Consider the following 17516-nt stretch of genomic DNA (forward strand, 5'->3'; position numbering starts at 1 on the left):
TATTTATATATACATATACATATATATATTTACTTATATATATATATGGATCACCTCATTTATGTCAATTTGCTCATTTTTTGATGTCTGTTTCACCAAGACACATATACTGACTCCAATTTCATTGCAACCTAGATAACAGAGAAATCTGACTTGGTCCCCCAGCAGAACCCACATTTAATCCCATTTCAGAGTTGCAGTGAGAAAAGGGTTGTCCAGTATAATCTTACATTAACAAATGAACAAATGGAAAGGGCAACAATCAGACAAACTAATATACATCTATGCACACACACACCAAATATTAACGAAGTGTGTGTGCGTGCGCGCATGTGTGTATATGACTATTACATATATCTATGTGTGTGTATTTGTATCCATTTTATATCTATCTATATATATATATATATATATATATATATATATATATATATATATATATATATGTACACACACACACACACACACACACATACACACACAGAGACACGTATACACACATACACACGCACACACAAACATCAGTGACCTAACTGTAGTCCTTTTTCTGCACCTGAGTGAGATGTTTCTAAAATTCAGCATGTGGACAGTACACGTCATGCTAAAAATCAGACAAGGCAATGAACAATGGCCTTTAAATGCTTACCACCCTCCTTCCTGCTTGTCAACATTCTGAATCATGGCGTTCTTGGTGAAGGTAAGTTCATCTTCTCTCTGTGCCTTATAATCATACAGGGCTTTCACAGCACACTGCAAAGGAAGACACAGTACAGTCAGATATACCCAGCGGGAGCAAGAATGACAACAGAAGTTTAAAAAAAAAAAGAGCATCAATAAAAGTATGAGATTTCTTTAACTTAACACAGCATTTTACTATGACAGCTGCTATGCCCAAGGAATGAAAAAAAAACACAATGGAAGACTTTTCCTGTAATACCACAGCCAGATGAATACCTCATTAATCCAAATAAATGTAAAATGCATTAAATATATCCTTAAATATCACATATTGCAAGTCTAGTCAGTTTTGAAAAATATATCTTACATTTTTTTATGTCACAAGTTCCAAAACAAAATCAATTTCACTCTTTACTAATGAAAAAATATGTACATATGAAGAAATACAGTTATTTTATAATGTTCCCTGTCAGCAGACCTCAGCGGCAATAGCTTTTACTGCTGACACCAACAGGCAAAGGTTACATCAGGCATTATATCCAAATAACCAGCTAACCCTGGAGACCAACCATCTGGACTCTGCTGATCATATAAACCAGGCTATTGTCTTTTACTACAGTCCTACACAGAAAGAGTTTAAAGAAAATTGGCTGTCACTTAAGTCTAAAAGAATAAAACTTTAAAGGAAAACAAAAGAAGTTATAAATGACTATCTGCTGTAGCAGTTCATCTGTTAAACCTGTAATGATATGTTAACAGTTTATAAATGTGTACTATGTTGTTTCGGAAGGACTGCTCATGAAGCAGGTACCACACTGCATGGGTCACAATCAGCTAGGAAATATCACAACGCAAATATAATGTGTGTTTGTATGTGTTAGGGGGGGCATAGTAAATATGCAAAAAGGCTTAATCAAAAAGGAATAACTGGAAGAAATAATTATCAGTGCTGCTGAAAAGTGAACTTTAATGTTAGGTCTCTTCTAGGCATACAACTTAGACTCACAAAAGAAGAGAAATACAGAAAAGTCTAACAGCAGCAGTGGAAAGTACAGTTTTGTACCTACCATAAATGTAGATGTTCAAGTGTCTTCACTGCTGCAGTCATTATACTTGGGTTATATCCTGCTGTCAGGCAGTCCCGCAGTCAGCCAGAGTTCCAAAGTCTTGGTCCGGCGTCGGCTGCTGTCGCCTCTTCTCTGACGTCAGTGCGCCAGGGGTATATAAGATGCAGCCGACGCCATTTTCTTCAGTTTTTCTTGCCCCAGATGTCAGGTGCCCCCAAATAGGTAGGCAATACATATTGCTAATAAAACATACATGAAAAATAAAACCAAAATGTTCAGTTACCAGCAAATACACCACATAGGTAGTATATGGTAGAAAAGTGTAGATAAGTCCCAGCTAAGAAGGAGGGGATGGAGGGAGGGTAACCTGGACTGCAGCAGTGAAGGCACTCGAACATCTACATTTATGGTAGGTACAAAACTGTACTATGTTCATCGTGTTTCGCTGCTGCAGTCATTACACTTGGGTAGAATCCCAAAGCTGAGGTTGGGTGGCTTGTTCTATAAAGGATTTGGGGTGCCTAAAAGGCCCTGCAGCACTGCAATGGCAAAGCCAGCTCTGGATCTAAAATAAAGAGGCAAGTGATAATGCTTAGTAAAGGTGTGCACTGAACTCCAAGTTGCAGCTTCCAAGATATCTTTGGTAGGTACTCCTCTAAGGTAGGCAGTTGAAGTGGCAGTTGCACTGGTGGAGTGTGGTCTAATGTTACTAGGTACAGGTTTCCCATGCTGTGTGTAGCAGAAACGGATACAGTGTCCTATCCACTTTGAAATGGTCTGCTTTGAAATAGCCTTTCCCTGTGATCCTGCAGCATATGCTACAAACAATTGCTCAGTTTTTCTGAAAGCTTTTGTTTTGTCCATGTAGAAACGTAACAGTCTGTGAATGTCCAATGAATGCAGAAGTCTCTCCCCTTTATTCTGGGGATTTGGATAAAAAGTTGGCAAGTGATTAGTTTGGTTAAGAGCCACACTGGATACCACCTTAGGCATAAAGGAAGGGTTTGTTCTTAAAGAAACCCTGTCTTTGTGGAAAATGATGAATGGCTCCACTGCCATTAGTGCCTGCAGTTCTGAGACTCTTCGTGCTGAGGTTATTGCCAGAAGCAGAGCAGTTTTCCATGACACACATTTTAATTCTGCTGAATTGGTTTGCTCAAAAGGAGGTAAAGTGAGCTTTTCCAAGACAAAATTGAGGTCCCAAGTAGGAGTTGGTGCTCTCCTGGGCGGTCTTATGTTTTTAGCCCCTCTGAGGTACTGCTTTAGCAATGGATGAAAGAAAATAGGAGGATCTGTGTTGTAATGAGCCGAGATGGCAGAGGCGTGGATCTTAATGGATGAAAAGGATAGTCCTTTGTCCAGCATCTCAGTTAAGTATTGTAAAATCTGAGGAATATTTGGGACAAGAGGGTCAAAGCTTTGAGCCTGGTTCAAGGCACAGAATCTCTTCCACTTTTCTGAATAAGATTTCCTAGTGCTAGGCATCCTGGTCTCCAAAATGACATCCATAGCAGCGTTAGAGAGAGGTGTTGTCTGCTTGACTAAGGAATCTGCCATGAAGCCAGGTTTAAGGTTCTTTGCTGACTGTGCAAGATCTGATTGTTTTGTTGAGTCAGCAGGTGTGGAGTTTGAGGTAAAATCCATGGTGGTCCTTGAGCTAAGTTCTTTAAGATTGGGTACCAGTGCTGGCGTGGCCAGTCTGGGGCAATCAGGATCATCTGTGGCTTTTCTTGCCTAGCTTTTAGGAGTACCTTTGAAAGGAGAGGCAGTGGTGGGAAGGCATAAACATTTAGCTTTTCCAGTTGAACGAAAGAGCATCCACTTTCCATGCTTGTGTGTGATACATTCTTGTGCAAAATTGTTGTAGTTGGCAATTCAGTGGGGAGGCAAAAAGATCTATGTCTGGGCACCCCCATTTTTTGCGTTATCATGCTGAATACTTGTGGATTCAATTTCCACTCGTGAGGATCCATGATGTTTCTGCTTAAGTCGTCTGCCAGAGTATTTTTCTTTCCTGGCAGGAATTGTGCTTGTGGATGAACTTGATAGGTTAGAGCTGTGTTCCACAAGGTCATGTCTGCAAAGGGGATAAGTATGAGTGCCACCTTGCTTGTTTATGTACCACATAACTGTGGTGTTGTCTTGGATGTAGAAGGTCCTTGAAAGCTGTTAGGGCATTTTGCACAGCTAACATCTCTTTTTGAATGATGTGAAGGTGCATTTGGTCTGCGGCCCACCTGCCCTGAATACATTTTCCTGCCATGTGTGCTCCCCAGGCATAATCCAAAGCATCTGTTGTTAGTGTTTGCCTGGCTGTGGGTAGAATGAAGGGCTATCCCTTATTGAGGTGACATGCCTGTGCCCACCATCGAAACTCCTGTTGTAGGCAGGGAATTAGAGGTATAACTGCTTCCAAACTGTGACAGTGTTGAGTCCAAACACTTTTCAGGTACCATTGTAATTTCCTCATATGCAGACTGGCATATGGAATTAGTAGAATGCAGGATGCCATGAATCCCAAGGCCTGCAGAATTTTTCTTGCAGGGAGTTGGGTTTTTGTTGCCAGATGCTTTAGAAGAAAGTCCTTGCTCTCTGCTTGAATAAAGCAGTCGTCCAAGTATGGGTATACTTGAATTCCATTTTGTCTGCAAAATGCAATTTTTGCTGCCAGGCACTTTGTGAAGACCCTGGGTGCAGTAGATAAGCCAAGGGGCAGTGCAGAGAACTGGTAATGTATTGAACCAGCTATGAATCTGAGGTATCTTCTGCAGTTTTGTCTGATAGGGACATGCAGGTATGCCTCTGAGGTCCAAAGTAACAAGCCAAGCCTTCTTGCCCAGCATGGGTAGAAGCTGCTGTAGTGTCAACATTTTGAATTTCGGAACATCCAGGTAAGTATTTAGAGTAGAGAGGTCTAGTATGGGTCTCCAGGCTTTGTCCTTTCTGGGGACTAGGAAGAGTCTTGAGTAAAATCCTTGTCCTTGTTCCTGTTGTGGCACTTTTTGAATAGCTCTCATGTCCATGAGGGCTGTAATTTGTTTTTGTGCCTCTGCCCATTGATTTTGTGGCAGGTCTGGCATTCCTTTTAACCTTGGTAGAATGTGAAAGTGGAACCTGTAACCTTGAGCCACAATATTTAGAACCCATTTGTCCTGGGTGATAATATGCCAATTTTGAGAAAAAAGTGCTAGTTTTCCCCTTAAGGGAGCTGCCAAAAGGTAAGTGCTTGGCATTCGAAGGGGGAAGTCATTGGGACTGTTTACTATAAGGTTGTGACTTGTCTTCACCTCCTTTTGGGGTTGAAGCACCCCACTGTCATGGTCTGTAGGAGCCTTGGGGCTGAGATCTGCCTCTTGGGCATCTGTATCTGCCTCTTTGTGGTCTGTCTGACACTGGAAAGGACCAATTCTTTGAAGGCCAACTTCTGCTAAATCGAGGTGGCTGTACCTGTAAGAAATCCTTCACTGTTTGCATAGATTTTGCCTTATCCTCCACTTTCTTTAATACCTCTTCTGCCTTATCACCAAATAAAATATCCTGCTATAAGGGAGCATCCAATAATTTTGCCTTAACATGATCAGTTAAAACTTGTTCTTTTAACCAAGCATGCCTTCGAATCCCAGACCCTGTAACTGCTGCTCTACAAGAAGCCTCTAATGAATCAAAACCACATTGCAGAGTATGTTTTCCCACTTACTCAGCTGCATGCAATAAATCATGCATTTCCTTATAGTCAGGATGTTTTGAACTTGTAAGCATTTTCTGTTTTACCAGAGACATTAAATACTGTTGGTATTTAAGCATGTGAAACTGGCAATTTAAAGCTCTCACTGCTAAAGTTGCAGAAGTGTAAACTTTCTTCCCCCATCTGTCTAATAGGTTCATAGGTTCGTACTAGGCTATCTGCCCTAGGGCATTTATAAGCCTAGCCAGAGTGTGTGTGGCTTTTACCACCCCTGAGAATACTACACCCTTTTAGGGTTTAGTTTACTGTGCCTCTGTCTAGTAGTAACACAGAGATGACCCCCGGGGTAAACCTACGATCTCCCATCCACTCGTCAAGATTTCTCTTGAATAGAGTTAGTGAGGGGCTCTGCCTAACATGGATTGGGATTCTGTTCCAGAGTGTAGGGAGCCTCTGGGTTATGAATCTCTCCCTCCAGCACGTCCTATTTATTTCTGTGTTGAGGTTTAAGTCTCTTGCTCTCGTGGCTCTGATGGATTTGGATTTTCTGATGCTCTAGAATCCCTGTCAGAGGGAAATGGATTTTTAGCCGTGGAAGCCTTTACCCCTTTGGGACCCTGGGAAATAGTTTCTGGGTCAGCAACAGGGTTTCTATAAAGAAATTTGTGAGAGTCAGGGAGGGATTCTGTAGTACCTATCAGGCTTGACTGGAGCAGGGGGCAAATTATCAGGATTTAAACTGGATTCAGAGAACACATCATCCACAATATCTAACACTGGTGGAATAGCAAGGGGCCTGTGTTGAGGCAATAACAGAAAGTCTCTGAGCCTTTTCTTGGATTCTGAGTAGTCCTGGCCCTCCCAGTGGAAATGTTCCCTCACGGTATGTAAAGTTTCCCCAAAAGAGTAATCCTCAGGAGGAGAGGCTGAAGGAATTGATTCTTCAGCATCAGAGTCCTCATAAGGGGATAAAGAGTATCCCTGGTCTAAAGAGGAATCAGAAGAAATAGAAACCTGGTCAGAGGAATCATAATCTGTATCCTGCCTAAGCCTTTTATCAGGAGGTGGATGGGAACCCCTGATCAGAGTAATTAAGTCTTCGGCCATTTTGAGCATCTGTTTTTTAGGCATGGAGGTCTGTCCAGGTGAATGCTGTACTTGCTTCTTTGTCTTTAAAGGAGTCTTAGACTTGGCTGTAGTTTTTATGGTAAGCTGTGAAGGTCTGAAAACACCCTCAGAAGCTGATGCCTGCTCAGCGGCTCCAGACCCATCTGAAGGGTTAGTTTCGGTAGGCCCAACACCTTGAGTATCCTGAGGCCTAGACATCTCCACGTGGGAGTCGGAGGCGGCCTGTGGTTCAGAGGTATTGGGTGTCAGGGGTTGTGAAAGCGCCTCACTGAGAACCGGCGACTGGCCTAGAAGAGGCTTCATCATCAGTTTTGGGCCTCAGATGCCTGTCCTTATCCTTGTCTTTGCATTTTTTGTGTACTCTGGTCGTTGGTTGTTCCGACGGCATGGTATAATTAAACTTTCAGCCAAAGTAGTGGCGAGCAAAATCAAACCAACGTTTAATAGTGCGTTTGTTAAATCTAGCACAAAACCGACAACTAGTGATGTCGTGGTCTGGGCCTAGGCATGGAATACAGTAAGAATGAAAATCCTTATGAGGTATTTGCTTCCCACAAGATATACAATTATTAACTTTTACTGACATCGGTCTGAGGCAAGAAAAAGTTTCCCCAACGGGGTACTAAGCTTTACTGAAGACTTCAGTTCTGAAATTCAAACTGAAAATCTCAGGAGTCGGCTGACTGGCACTTGCGAACTGCTTTTGCTTCGGGCACCACGCGGCAAGAAAGACTGAATAAAATGGCGTTGGCTGCATCTTATATACCCCTGGCGCACTAACATCAGGGAAGAGGCGACAGCAACCGACGCCGGACCAAGACTTTGGAACTCTGGCCAACTGCGGGACCGCCTGACGGCAGGATAACCCAAGTGTAATGACTGCAGTAGTGAAACACGATGAACATCAGTCCATACAACTGAGTCCCAAACACTAAGAGAATACCTATGCACTGGTGTCAGCAAACATGATGGGCCTTTAAGGGAGAAAGGGTGCACAGAAGATCACCTCTCTGGAATCTCAACTACAGACTGATCAATTAAGATCCAGAAATTTCAGGTGACTATCTTATGTTAAGTATATGTCAACTTCCTGAACTCTGAAAACATTTGCATTTCACAAGCATTTTGTTATTCACTAGGGGTTTGCATTTGTCACATTTTCTAACTGACTTAGATTGTTACAGCAGTGCAAGTAAACCTAAGTTACACACTTATTAACACATTGAATGTATATGAAACAGAATCAAAGTCTCTCCTATGATGACTATATTTACTGATTGTTAAGAAGGGTTCCACCACAGTTTTTTTTCCACCGCAACCCAGTAACCCAGTCCAGCCCTAACGTGGTCATCAGTTTACTACTGTTATCTTGCCTGAAAAAGTCAGAAAGCTCTCATCAATAGCCTCAAACACTATTCTAGTGAATCAAGTGTCATAAAATTCAAGGTCACTTGTTTGGCAACTGTAGAAACTCGATGAACCCAAGAATTAGAAGTTTGCTCTCTAATATAATGAAAGGCTGGGCACATTCAAGTGCTATTAGAAAAGATGCAAGTGACTGATGTCATTTATAGCAGAGGTTTAAAATATCCTTGTTAAGCTGATCACACTTGACTTTATCTCTTTTTTTCCCTAAGAAACTGATGTCAGCTCTTGACTCCTAAGAGGACTGCTTGGGAACAGGCCAACATCTCAGATGGATGAGAGTCAGTCAACTAAAACCTAATCCTACTAATGTGAGTATCACAATCATTCAGTGAAACCTAATCCTACTAATGTGAGAGTATCACAATCATTCAGTGAAACGTAATCCTACTAATGTGAGTATCACAATCATTCAGTGAAACCTAATCCTACTAAAGTGAGAGTATCACAATCATTCAGTGAAACCTAATCCTACTAATGTGAGAGTATCACAATCATTCAGTGAAACCTAATCCTACTAATGTGAAAGCATCGAAATCATTCAGTGTAACCTAATCCTACTAATGTGAGTATCATACTCATTCAGTGGCCATCCATGGTTCCTTATCATTTTTTGTATTTTATGTTTTCTTCCCCCATGCCCACACAGCCATCATGCCCCATCCATTACTGAAGAAAGTACAGTTGTGTACACTTACCATAAATGCAGATTTCGAGTGTATTCACTGCTGCAGTAATAACCATTGGGGTATCCATGCTGTGGTAGCCCTCAGTCGGTCCGAATACCATAGTCAAGGTTCTCTGCGTTGGCTGCTGACGCTTGCTGGGTGACGTCAGGTCAGGTTTTTCTTGCCTTAACCAACTAAAGAAGTCCAATTTTAATAGTTATTAGTAGTCCTGGGGTCAGAGACCCCCACAGAAATATGTGTCTCTCTAAGGACAGCAGATATCATGGGGAAGGAGGGAGAGTAACCAGGACAGCAGCAGTGAACACACTCGAACATCTATATTTATGGCGAGTGTACACAACGGTACTATGTTCTTCATGTTTCACTGCTGCAATCCTAACCATTGGGAAGATTCCCAAAGCTGAGGAGAAGGGTGGAAGGTTGACAGAAACTTAAGGTTGGGTGAGCATGCCCTGCAGAGTTGCAGAGGCAAACCCAGCCCTAGCCTTTGAGAATAGATTCAGATGGTAATGTTTGGTGAAGGTGCGGACTTATTTCCATGTGGCAGCTTCCAAGATGTCCTTAGTGGGTACCCCTCTAAGGAATGCTGTGGAAGTAGAGGTTTCCCTAGTGGAATGGGTTCTGATGGTCCTAGGGGTGGTTTTCCATGAAAAGAGTAGCAAAAATGGATGCAGTGTGCTATCCATTTGGAAATGGTCTGTTTTGATATTGGTTTCCCCTATGCCCCTGTTTTAAAGCTGACCAAGAGCTGGTCAGTTTTCCTGAATGTCTTTGTACGATCCAGATAAAATCTGAATTGCCTGTGCACATTCAAAGAATGCAGTATCCTTTCCCCCTTATTCTGAGGGTAAGGGAAGAAGATGGGCATCTAGGATAATAGGAATGGAGGGCAGATGTATGTCTGCCCCCTTGGACTGGCTCCAGGAGCAGAATCTTTTCCATTTTCCAGCATAAAATTTTCTGGTGCTGGGCCTTCTGGCTTCTGTGATGATGTCAAGGACTTGCTTGCTTAGCAAAGATTCCTTGTTGGTTATGGTAGAATAAGCCATGCTGAGAGTTTGATTGTCTGAAGGTCTGGGTGCAGCACTGTCTCCCCCCCGGGATAGCAGGTGAGGTATCAGAAGTAGCTGCAAGGGGGGGCTGCTGAGATTGAATAATGATCTTGGTTTTTCCTCCCTGATCTTGATTAATACTTTTGGAATGAGAGGAAGAGGTGGGAATGCATACACAAAGAAGGTCAGGGCATCAACCTTCCAGGCCAGGTGATGGTACTCCCTGGTGCAGAATTTTTGTACTTGGTGATTTAGATGAGAGGCAAAGAGTTCCACCTGGGGTGTTCGTAATTTGCAGAAAAACTTCTCTGTGTATTTGCCATTCATGTGGGTCCAGCAGGTTTCTGCTTAAGTGGTCTGCTAGGGTGTTGTTGATGCCGGTAGGTATTGGGCTATAAGATGTAATCTCATGGATGAGGCTATTAGCCACAGGTTCATGGCTAGTCTGCACAGGGGGTAAGATTGAGTCTCTCCCTGTTTGTTGATGTACCACGTGACTGTGGTGTTGTCTGTTTTTATGAGGAGAGCCCCTGGTGTGAGGTAGGGTTTGAAGGACGTCAGAGAGTTTTGCACTGCTATCATTTCCTTTTGGTTGATGTGCAAGGGTAGTTTTTGTGCGTCCCAGAGACCTTGGGCGCATCTGCCTTCTAGGTGGGTACCCCAGGCTATGTCCGAAGCATCTGTAGCTACAGTCTGTTCTGATGGAAGGAGGGTGAATGGAAGCCCCATGTCCAGAGCACAGGCCTGGGCCCACCAGAGGAACTCGAATCTTATGCAAGGGATCACAGGCAGGGAGGTGTCCAGAGGTTGTGAGTGTTGACACCATAGATTCTTTAGGTACCACTGAATTTTCCTCATGTGCAGTCTGGCCAGAGGTACCAGGAGGATGCATGAGGCCATGTACCTAGAGCTTGCAGGAATTTCCTGGCAGAAAGCTGGGTTTGGGAGGCCAGAGTAGTGAAGTATTTTGGTAGGAAACTTTGTTTTTCTGGGGACAGAAAGGCCATTTGCTGTTCTTTGTCCAGTAAAGCTCCCAGAAATATGATTTTCCTGGTTCGTGACTGTTTTATTTCCTTTCATTGATAGTGAACCCTAGAGAGGTGAGTAGGGTTTTTACAAATGAGAGGTGCTGCAGGAGCAGTTCATTGCAGTCTGCCTGGATGAGACAGTCATCCAGGTAAGAGTAAATCTGTACATTGTTTTGCCTACAGAAGGCAATGGCAGGAGTTAGACATCTGGTGACTTCCCTGGGAGCAGTAGATAAGCTAAAGGGCAAGGCAGAGAATTGAAAGCGTAATGATCCTGCTCCGAAGCGCAATCATTTTTTGCATGATTCCCTTATTGGGATGTCCAGATAGGCGGCCTTTAGGTCTAAGGTGACCATCCAAGCTTTGTTTGGCAGCATTGGTAGAAGCTGTTCTAAAGTAAGCATTTTGAATTTTGGGATTACCAGGAAGGTATTGAGAAAGGATAGGTCCAGGATGGGACGCCAAGTCCCCTCTTTCCTGGGAACAAGGAACAGTCTGGAATAGAATCCTTTTGCAACTTGTTCTGGAGGTACAGGTTCTACTGCCCCTAGGGATATTAGGTTTTGCACTTGTTTTAGTGCTTCCTTCTGCCCAATGGTTTGGAGGTAGGTCTGGGTACCCTCTTGGAGGTGGTAGTTCTTGGAAATTGAATTTGTACCCCTGAGCAATGATTTTTAAGACCCATTGATCTTTTGTTATAGAGTTCCAATTTTCTCTGCATAGAGATAGCCTTCCTCCTAGCTTTTGGTGTGGTGGAGGCAGGGAGAGATGGGAACAGTAGTCATTGAGAGTTTTTTCCATACAGGGTTGCTTTTGAATTCCCTGCTCTAGTATTTGTGGGGGCCACTGTTTAGTTCTTTGTTGGCCCTGAGTTTGAGTTCTGGTGGGTCTGTCCCTATGGGTTTTGCCTTGTGCCTACCTGTATTGTGCAGGAAAGGACCAGTGTTTAGAGGGAAACTTTCTGCTGAACCTAGGAGGTTGTACTTGAAGAAAATCTTTAACAGTCTGCATCGATTTTGCTTTGTCTTCCATCTTTTTAAGTACCGCTTCAGTTTTCTGTCCGAACAAGTGGTCTTTGTCAAGAGGTGCATCCATGATTTTAGCTTTGTCATGATCAGGGAGAGATTGTTCCTTTAACCATGCATGTCTTCTGATAACAGATCATGCCACTGCTGCCCTGCTAGAAGCTTCAAGGGCATCAAATCCACAGTGCAAGGAGTGCTTAGCCACTTGAGCTGAAGAGTGCAGTAATTCTGCTAGCTCTTTATTGCTGGCAAAATCTGGTAAAGCAGAAATTTTCTGTTTCAAAAGTTTCAAAGTGCGCTGTTGATATTTTAACATATGGAACTGACAGTTGGGAGTCCTTATAGTTAAAGTTGTAGATATATATATATATATTTTTACCTCATCTGTCCAGGGCCCTAGATTCTTTGTCTGAGGGAGTGGGATTCTTTGCAGAGGTAGCCTTAACTCCCTTAGGTCCCCGAGTAATCACCTCTGGATCTGCTGTAGGATTTCTGTAGAGGAATTTGTGTGAGTCAGGTACCCTGTAGTACCTGTCAGGTTTTCTGGGGGAAGGTGGAAGGGTGTCAGGGGTAAGGCTGGATTCTTGGTAAACATCATCTACCACCTCCAGGATGGGTGGGATGGCCAGAGGCCTATGCTGGGGTAGGTCCAGAAACTCTCCACGTCTTTTCTGGGATTGAGGGAAATCCATTGATTCTGACTTGAAGTGTTTCCTCAGGGTGTGGAGGGTTTCCTCAAAGGAAATGTCCTCTGAAGGTGATGCAATTGATTCTTCTTCATCTGAGTCTCCATAGGCAGTAAGAGGATTTTCCTCTTCAAAAACAGAGTCGTCAGATCCCTCTGAGTCTAAATATGAAAGGATGTCTGGAGAAGGATTCACTTCAGAAGCTCGAATTTACAAAATCTCAAACTGCAAATAACCGAAACCAAAAGATCGAGTTTCGTAAACTCAAAATTCTGAAGTGAAACCAAAAAAAAAAAAAAGACAAACTTTGCTTTTGCAGGGGGGCTTCACCCCCCCCTGCCCCCCCACACCCCCCCTACTTAAATATACCAACTCCAAGATCGCGCTACAGTGGGGAAATGGGAAATCTCCCGTCTTGTGCTGTATGCGGAAGCGCAAAATGGGAGATTTCTCATTTCCTGTCAACACCGCAAAAATAAATAAAACATTACGTACACACAGAGCATACAAGAATCCTTGCCTCTGTGTGCACGCAATGTATTAAGGTAAGTAAACTTTTATTTTTCAACACTACACATATTCGATTTACTGAAATCTCGATCATATGGTCGACCATATGAAATTTGAGATTTCAGTAATTCGATTATGTGAAGTGTCCCACTGGAGAAAGATTCCTTCTCATTTTGGCTGGAGTGGCTTGATTACCCCGGATGAAAGTGATGCGATCCTCCATTTTAAGCATTCTAGTTTGAGGTGGAGGAGTTGTAGTGGAAAGGATACTTTTTGCTGTTTTCCTAGGATTAGCTCTAAGTCTGGCCTGAACATTATCCCTCAGTGCTGTCGGTGTGTTAATCAGAAGAGAGGGTGAAGGCCTTGAAGTGAAATCTGAACTGCGAGCAGTATCCTCAGAAGCCGGTGCCTGCTTAGCAGCTCTGAACCCAACCGAGGCAGAGGCAGCCAAAGGCTCGTTAGACGATGCAGACATCTGCGGCATACAAGACTCTGAAAGGGTCTCAGTAGAGGCCTGCAAAGTAATCGAGATGGGCATCAAAGGCTGCGAAAGCACCTCACTGAATTCCGAAGAACTGATGACCTGTTTAGTGGTGGTGTCACCGGAAGGCTTGGCCTTATGTGGTTTGTTTCTATCCTTATCTTTGCGTTTTTTTTGGAAGATCTGTGGTTTGCTAACTAACAGATGCCATATCGGTAATCGGAGATGGAAGACGAAAATAACTGGCTACAAACAGAGCTCTACGACGAATAGTTCTAGTGTTAAAGAGGGCACAGAACCAACAGTGGGGTACATCATGATCTGGGCCTAAGCAAGTGACGCAGTAAGAAAGTAAGTCTCGGTGTGGTATTTGCTTTCCACAGACAAGACAACTACTGACATTTTCAGACATCAGTTAATGCAAGAAAAAGGAAGGATCCCCAATGGGGTACTGTACTTAGCTTTAGACATTTTCAGCTGAAGTTTGAAATCTGGAAATGGCCGACCAGCGCTGTTGCGAATTGCTTCTGATACGGGCTCCACGGCAAGAAAGACTGAGGTAATGGCGTCGCCTGCTCTCTTTTACAGCTCAGATGACTTGACATCACTCAACAAGCGACAGCAGTTGACACACAAAACCTTGACTCTGGTATTCAGACCGACCAAAGGCTACCACAGCATGGATAACTCAATGGTTATTACTGCAGCAGTGAAACAAGAAGAATATCTGATTCTATCCACCTTCTGGTGTTCACAAATACCAGACAAAAGAGGGAGAGTCAGCAATCATGGACTGTAATCTTGATGGGAGTTAGGATATTTTTAGCCTTCTGCTTTCCAACTCTTTCCCCTGTTGGCTGGTAAGTATAGAGTAGTACCTCCTACATGAGGCCTCATGTGTATAAACAATTGTGCACACCTGCAATGTCTAACTACAAAACAATGCTTTGCTTTGCAGGTTCATACTCTAGTCTTTCACATTTTGCCAAGGCCTTAAGCCTGACCCATAGGTATTCCTAGAGCATGGCATGAACCAACTATCCCCCCCACAGGATAGATAAGTCTGCAGTGGACTCTCACTCACAACCTCACCAGCTATCTGCTTCTGTAGTCTGTCCCATAGGTGTTCCTGTAGTGTAGCATGTCCTAACTCATCTGATCAGGAGTGCTGATACAGCACTGGACCTTCGCTCACACACTTCCCACCTCGCTCCTCCAGCATTCAGGATGCTAACTGCTCCTAGGTTAGACAGGGCTTCATTGCATGGGTCTGCTTTTAATTAGCACTGCCTAGCTTCCTGTGCCCAGTATCCTGACTGTTAGCTGCACCCCTCCCCCATTAACCACTATGGCAGGCATAAGGTTGACCTTCGTTCCCAGTGTGAAGGCTTTGCTCCTTATTTTCCTAAACTCTACATCTGTTACTCTTATGGCTACACCAGCTTGCAGAAAAGAGATCAAAACTGGTACAACCTCAATAGTAGCATGGGAGATATGGGGATGGTAAAGTGCCCACACTGCACAGTGCAGCCCCCACAAACACAAGCCTTAACTGAAGCAATGGATGAACAGGGCTTAGAAACACTGAGGCTAGGAGACTGGACTGTAGATTGAGTTTCGAGTAAATAAAAGTAAATTCCATTTCTATGAATCACAGAGCTAGTTCAAAACTCTATCTTTCCTCCACACTTTTTTATGGTAGGAAAAGGCTACAGTGTGGATAGACAAAATGTAAGTTGGATGCAATTTTAGATAACAATCTGTCAATTACAGATCAGGTCAGAATTGTAAAACCATCATGTTTTCATTTTAGGAGGAGTATCATATGAATTGAACAAAGGATCTTTCTACAGTCATTCATAAATTGGTCATTTTCCATTTTGAGTAATGTGATTCTCTATTCCTTGGGCTCCTTAACAATTACCTGGAGTGGCTGCAGCATGTGCAGATCTCCACAGTCAGGCTTCATTTCAGATTTCTTGTCACGGCCACATTAGTCTTGTCATTTGGAGTCTGCAATGGCAGTCTTCAGTCTCCAAGTTAAACTTTCCTGAGCTCTACATGCACTTTGTCCTATCTTAAAGGACTTTTGGTGTCCAATCCGCTACTGTGCCTACTCTGCATGGATGGTAAATGGTTGTTAGTGATTTCCAAGATGTACCTCAAGACATCATGTAGATGTCTTTTTCCCAGCAGGTTTCTCTCCTGTGGAACACACTATCCTTTACTTAAGACAGTATCCCTAACCTGACAAGTTTTAGGAGATCTTTGAAGATGTATCTGTTTCAGGTAATCATGCTTCCATACAACTAAATAAACAGAATTCATCCTATCTGGTACTACAGTGTAGATGATCAAAGCTATGACCAACTAACAAGTAGTACAGTCTTGGGTTTTAGTCCCTTAGTCTCCATTTGCCTACTGTGCGACTCAGGGCGAGACAGGTAATACGTCAGTGCTCCTGGGTCAGTCCTGGGAAAATGAAGTTGGGACTACTAGGTTCACCTATTCAATAAAATAAATAAAACAAAATAATGATAACATGTAGTCTGTCACTTTGTTCTGGCTTTAAACTATGATGTTGATTTACATTGTTTTTGTATTTTTTAGATATTTTAGAAATTTTCTTACATTTTTAAATACTTTTATTGTTAGGTCATTTTCCTTGAAGGATGAGGAGTCAGACCACTGCATTCATTCCTTTTGGTGGGCAAAAGGGGGAACTACAGACAGAGCTTAAGAAATACAGGCTCAGCTTACCTCTCAGAGCAAAAAATGTGGACAAAGACATAAATAATGGGGGGACAAAAACTCAGAAATAGGGACACATTTTAAATATTGCTTTTATAAACTTAGAAAGTTGATAGAGTAACAGGTTTTGCATTAGCATGGATTTTCTGAAGGGTATGAACTCTGAAACTCAAATGTCTGTCATTATTTTCTGACTTCAACCATCAATGATTTGCCAATAATTTGTCAAAAAACACAATTTTATGAAAAAAGACCAAAAATATGAGGCAAAAAACTGGACATTCTGTGAAAATCTGTACAGTTGAGAGTTAAACTTCTTAGTAGAAAGAATCAGGCTGTTCTAAGCCTATTTTTAGCTCTTAGAGCACTCATATAAGCCTACCAGGAGACAGAATACTGGAAAACCTGTCAGTAATAAGACGGCCCTGGGTTTCCAATCATCCCACACTCAACAGCTAAAGGACTCAAATAGTAAATTTGTAATTCTTGGATTCTCAAAACAAGATGGGGCTGGACCTCCAAAATAAACTGAATATAGTATCAAAAATAAAAAAATAAACACAAAAATAAGTGAGCAAGAAACAGCATGGGCATTCTGTTATAACTACTTGCCTCACTATACTGACTGGTACTCAAGGTGAATATAAATAAACTATTTTAAGATAGCCTTCTCTAGGGTTTAGTTTTAGAATAAAACTATTCTCAACAATCAGAATTTTTTTTTCTATTTTTTGTGTGCACTTTTTGTGCCAATCCTTGCCAACCATCATGTCTCCTCCCATCAGACTCAGCCTCTACTTCCCCCATACCAGAGAAGTATCTAGTACAGTATGTGGTGAGCCATCCAGACAGGCTGGTAATTCAGGAATCCATGACAGATTTTTGACAGATTTTTTTTTTTTGACCCCACTTGCACTCTTGCTTTTGCTTTGCTGTTGTAGGTGGACAATTTTGTCACTTGTCCAAGGTAACTTTGTCTTTCCCTCCAGACTGGTGCTCTGTGGTGTCCTGTCTTACTTGTTCCCGGCCTGGGAACTACACATTGTTCACGCCTCACAGGTTTGCATCATTCTGATTCTGACTTAAAGGGAAGTTTCTAGTATGGCTACCTGTTGTAGTTAATGTAGATACCTACATCACCCAGGAGACATCTTATGTTCTCCCCCGATACGCTTGTACTCCTCCATACCCACCCCTTGCCACCTGCTGAAATAGTCTTGGGATTACCAGGCCTACCCCCCAGTTGTACAACCTACTTCTTAATGCAGATCTCTGCTTGCATGGGAACAAATGGCTGACTAGGACCAAAAG

The 17516-nt window shown here is 42.7% G+C and overlaps 1 protein-coding gene across 1 annotated transcript in view; it reads right to left on the reverse strand.

The window, feature by feature from the left end:
• Positions 1-17516, reverse strand: part of PLCG1 (phospholipase C gamma 1) — a 415222-nt gene that overhangs the window by 162997 nt on the left and 234709 nt on the right. Inside the window, exon 14 of the mRNA XM_044089015.1 lies at positions 647-750. Within this exon, the coding sequence (XP_043944950.1) occupies positions 647-750 (104 nt within the window). The remainder of the gene's footprint in view (positions 1-646; positions 751-17516) is intronic.

The sequence above is a fragment of the Protopterus annectens genome, chromosome 12.part0, assembly GCF_019279795.1.
Source record: "Protopterus annectens isolate FY-2018-M chromosome 12.part0, PAN1.0, whole genome shotgun sequence".
Taxonomy (NCBI): Eukaryota; Metazoa; Chordata; order Ceratodontiformes; family Protopteridae; genus Protopterus; species Protopterus annectens.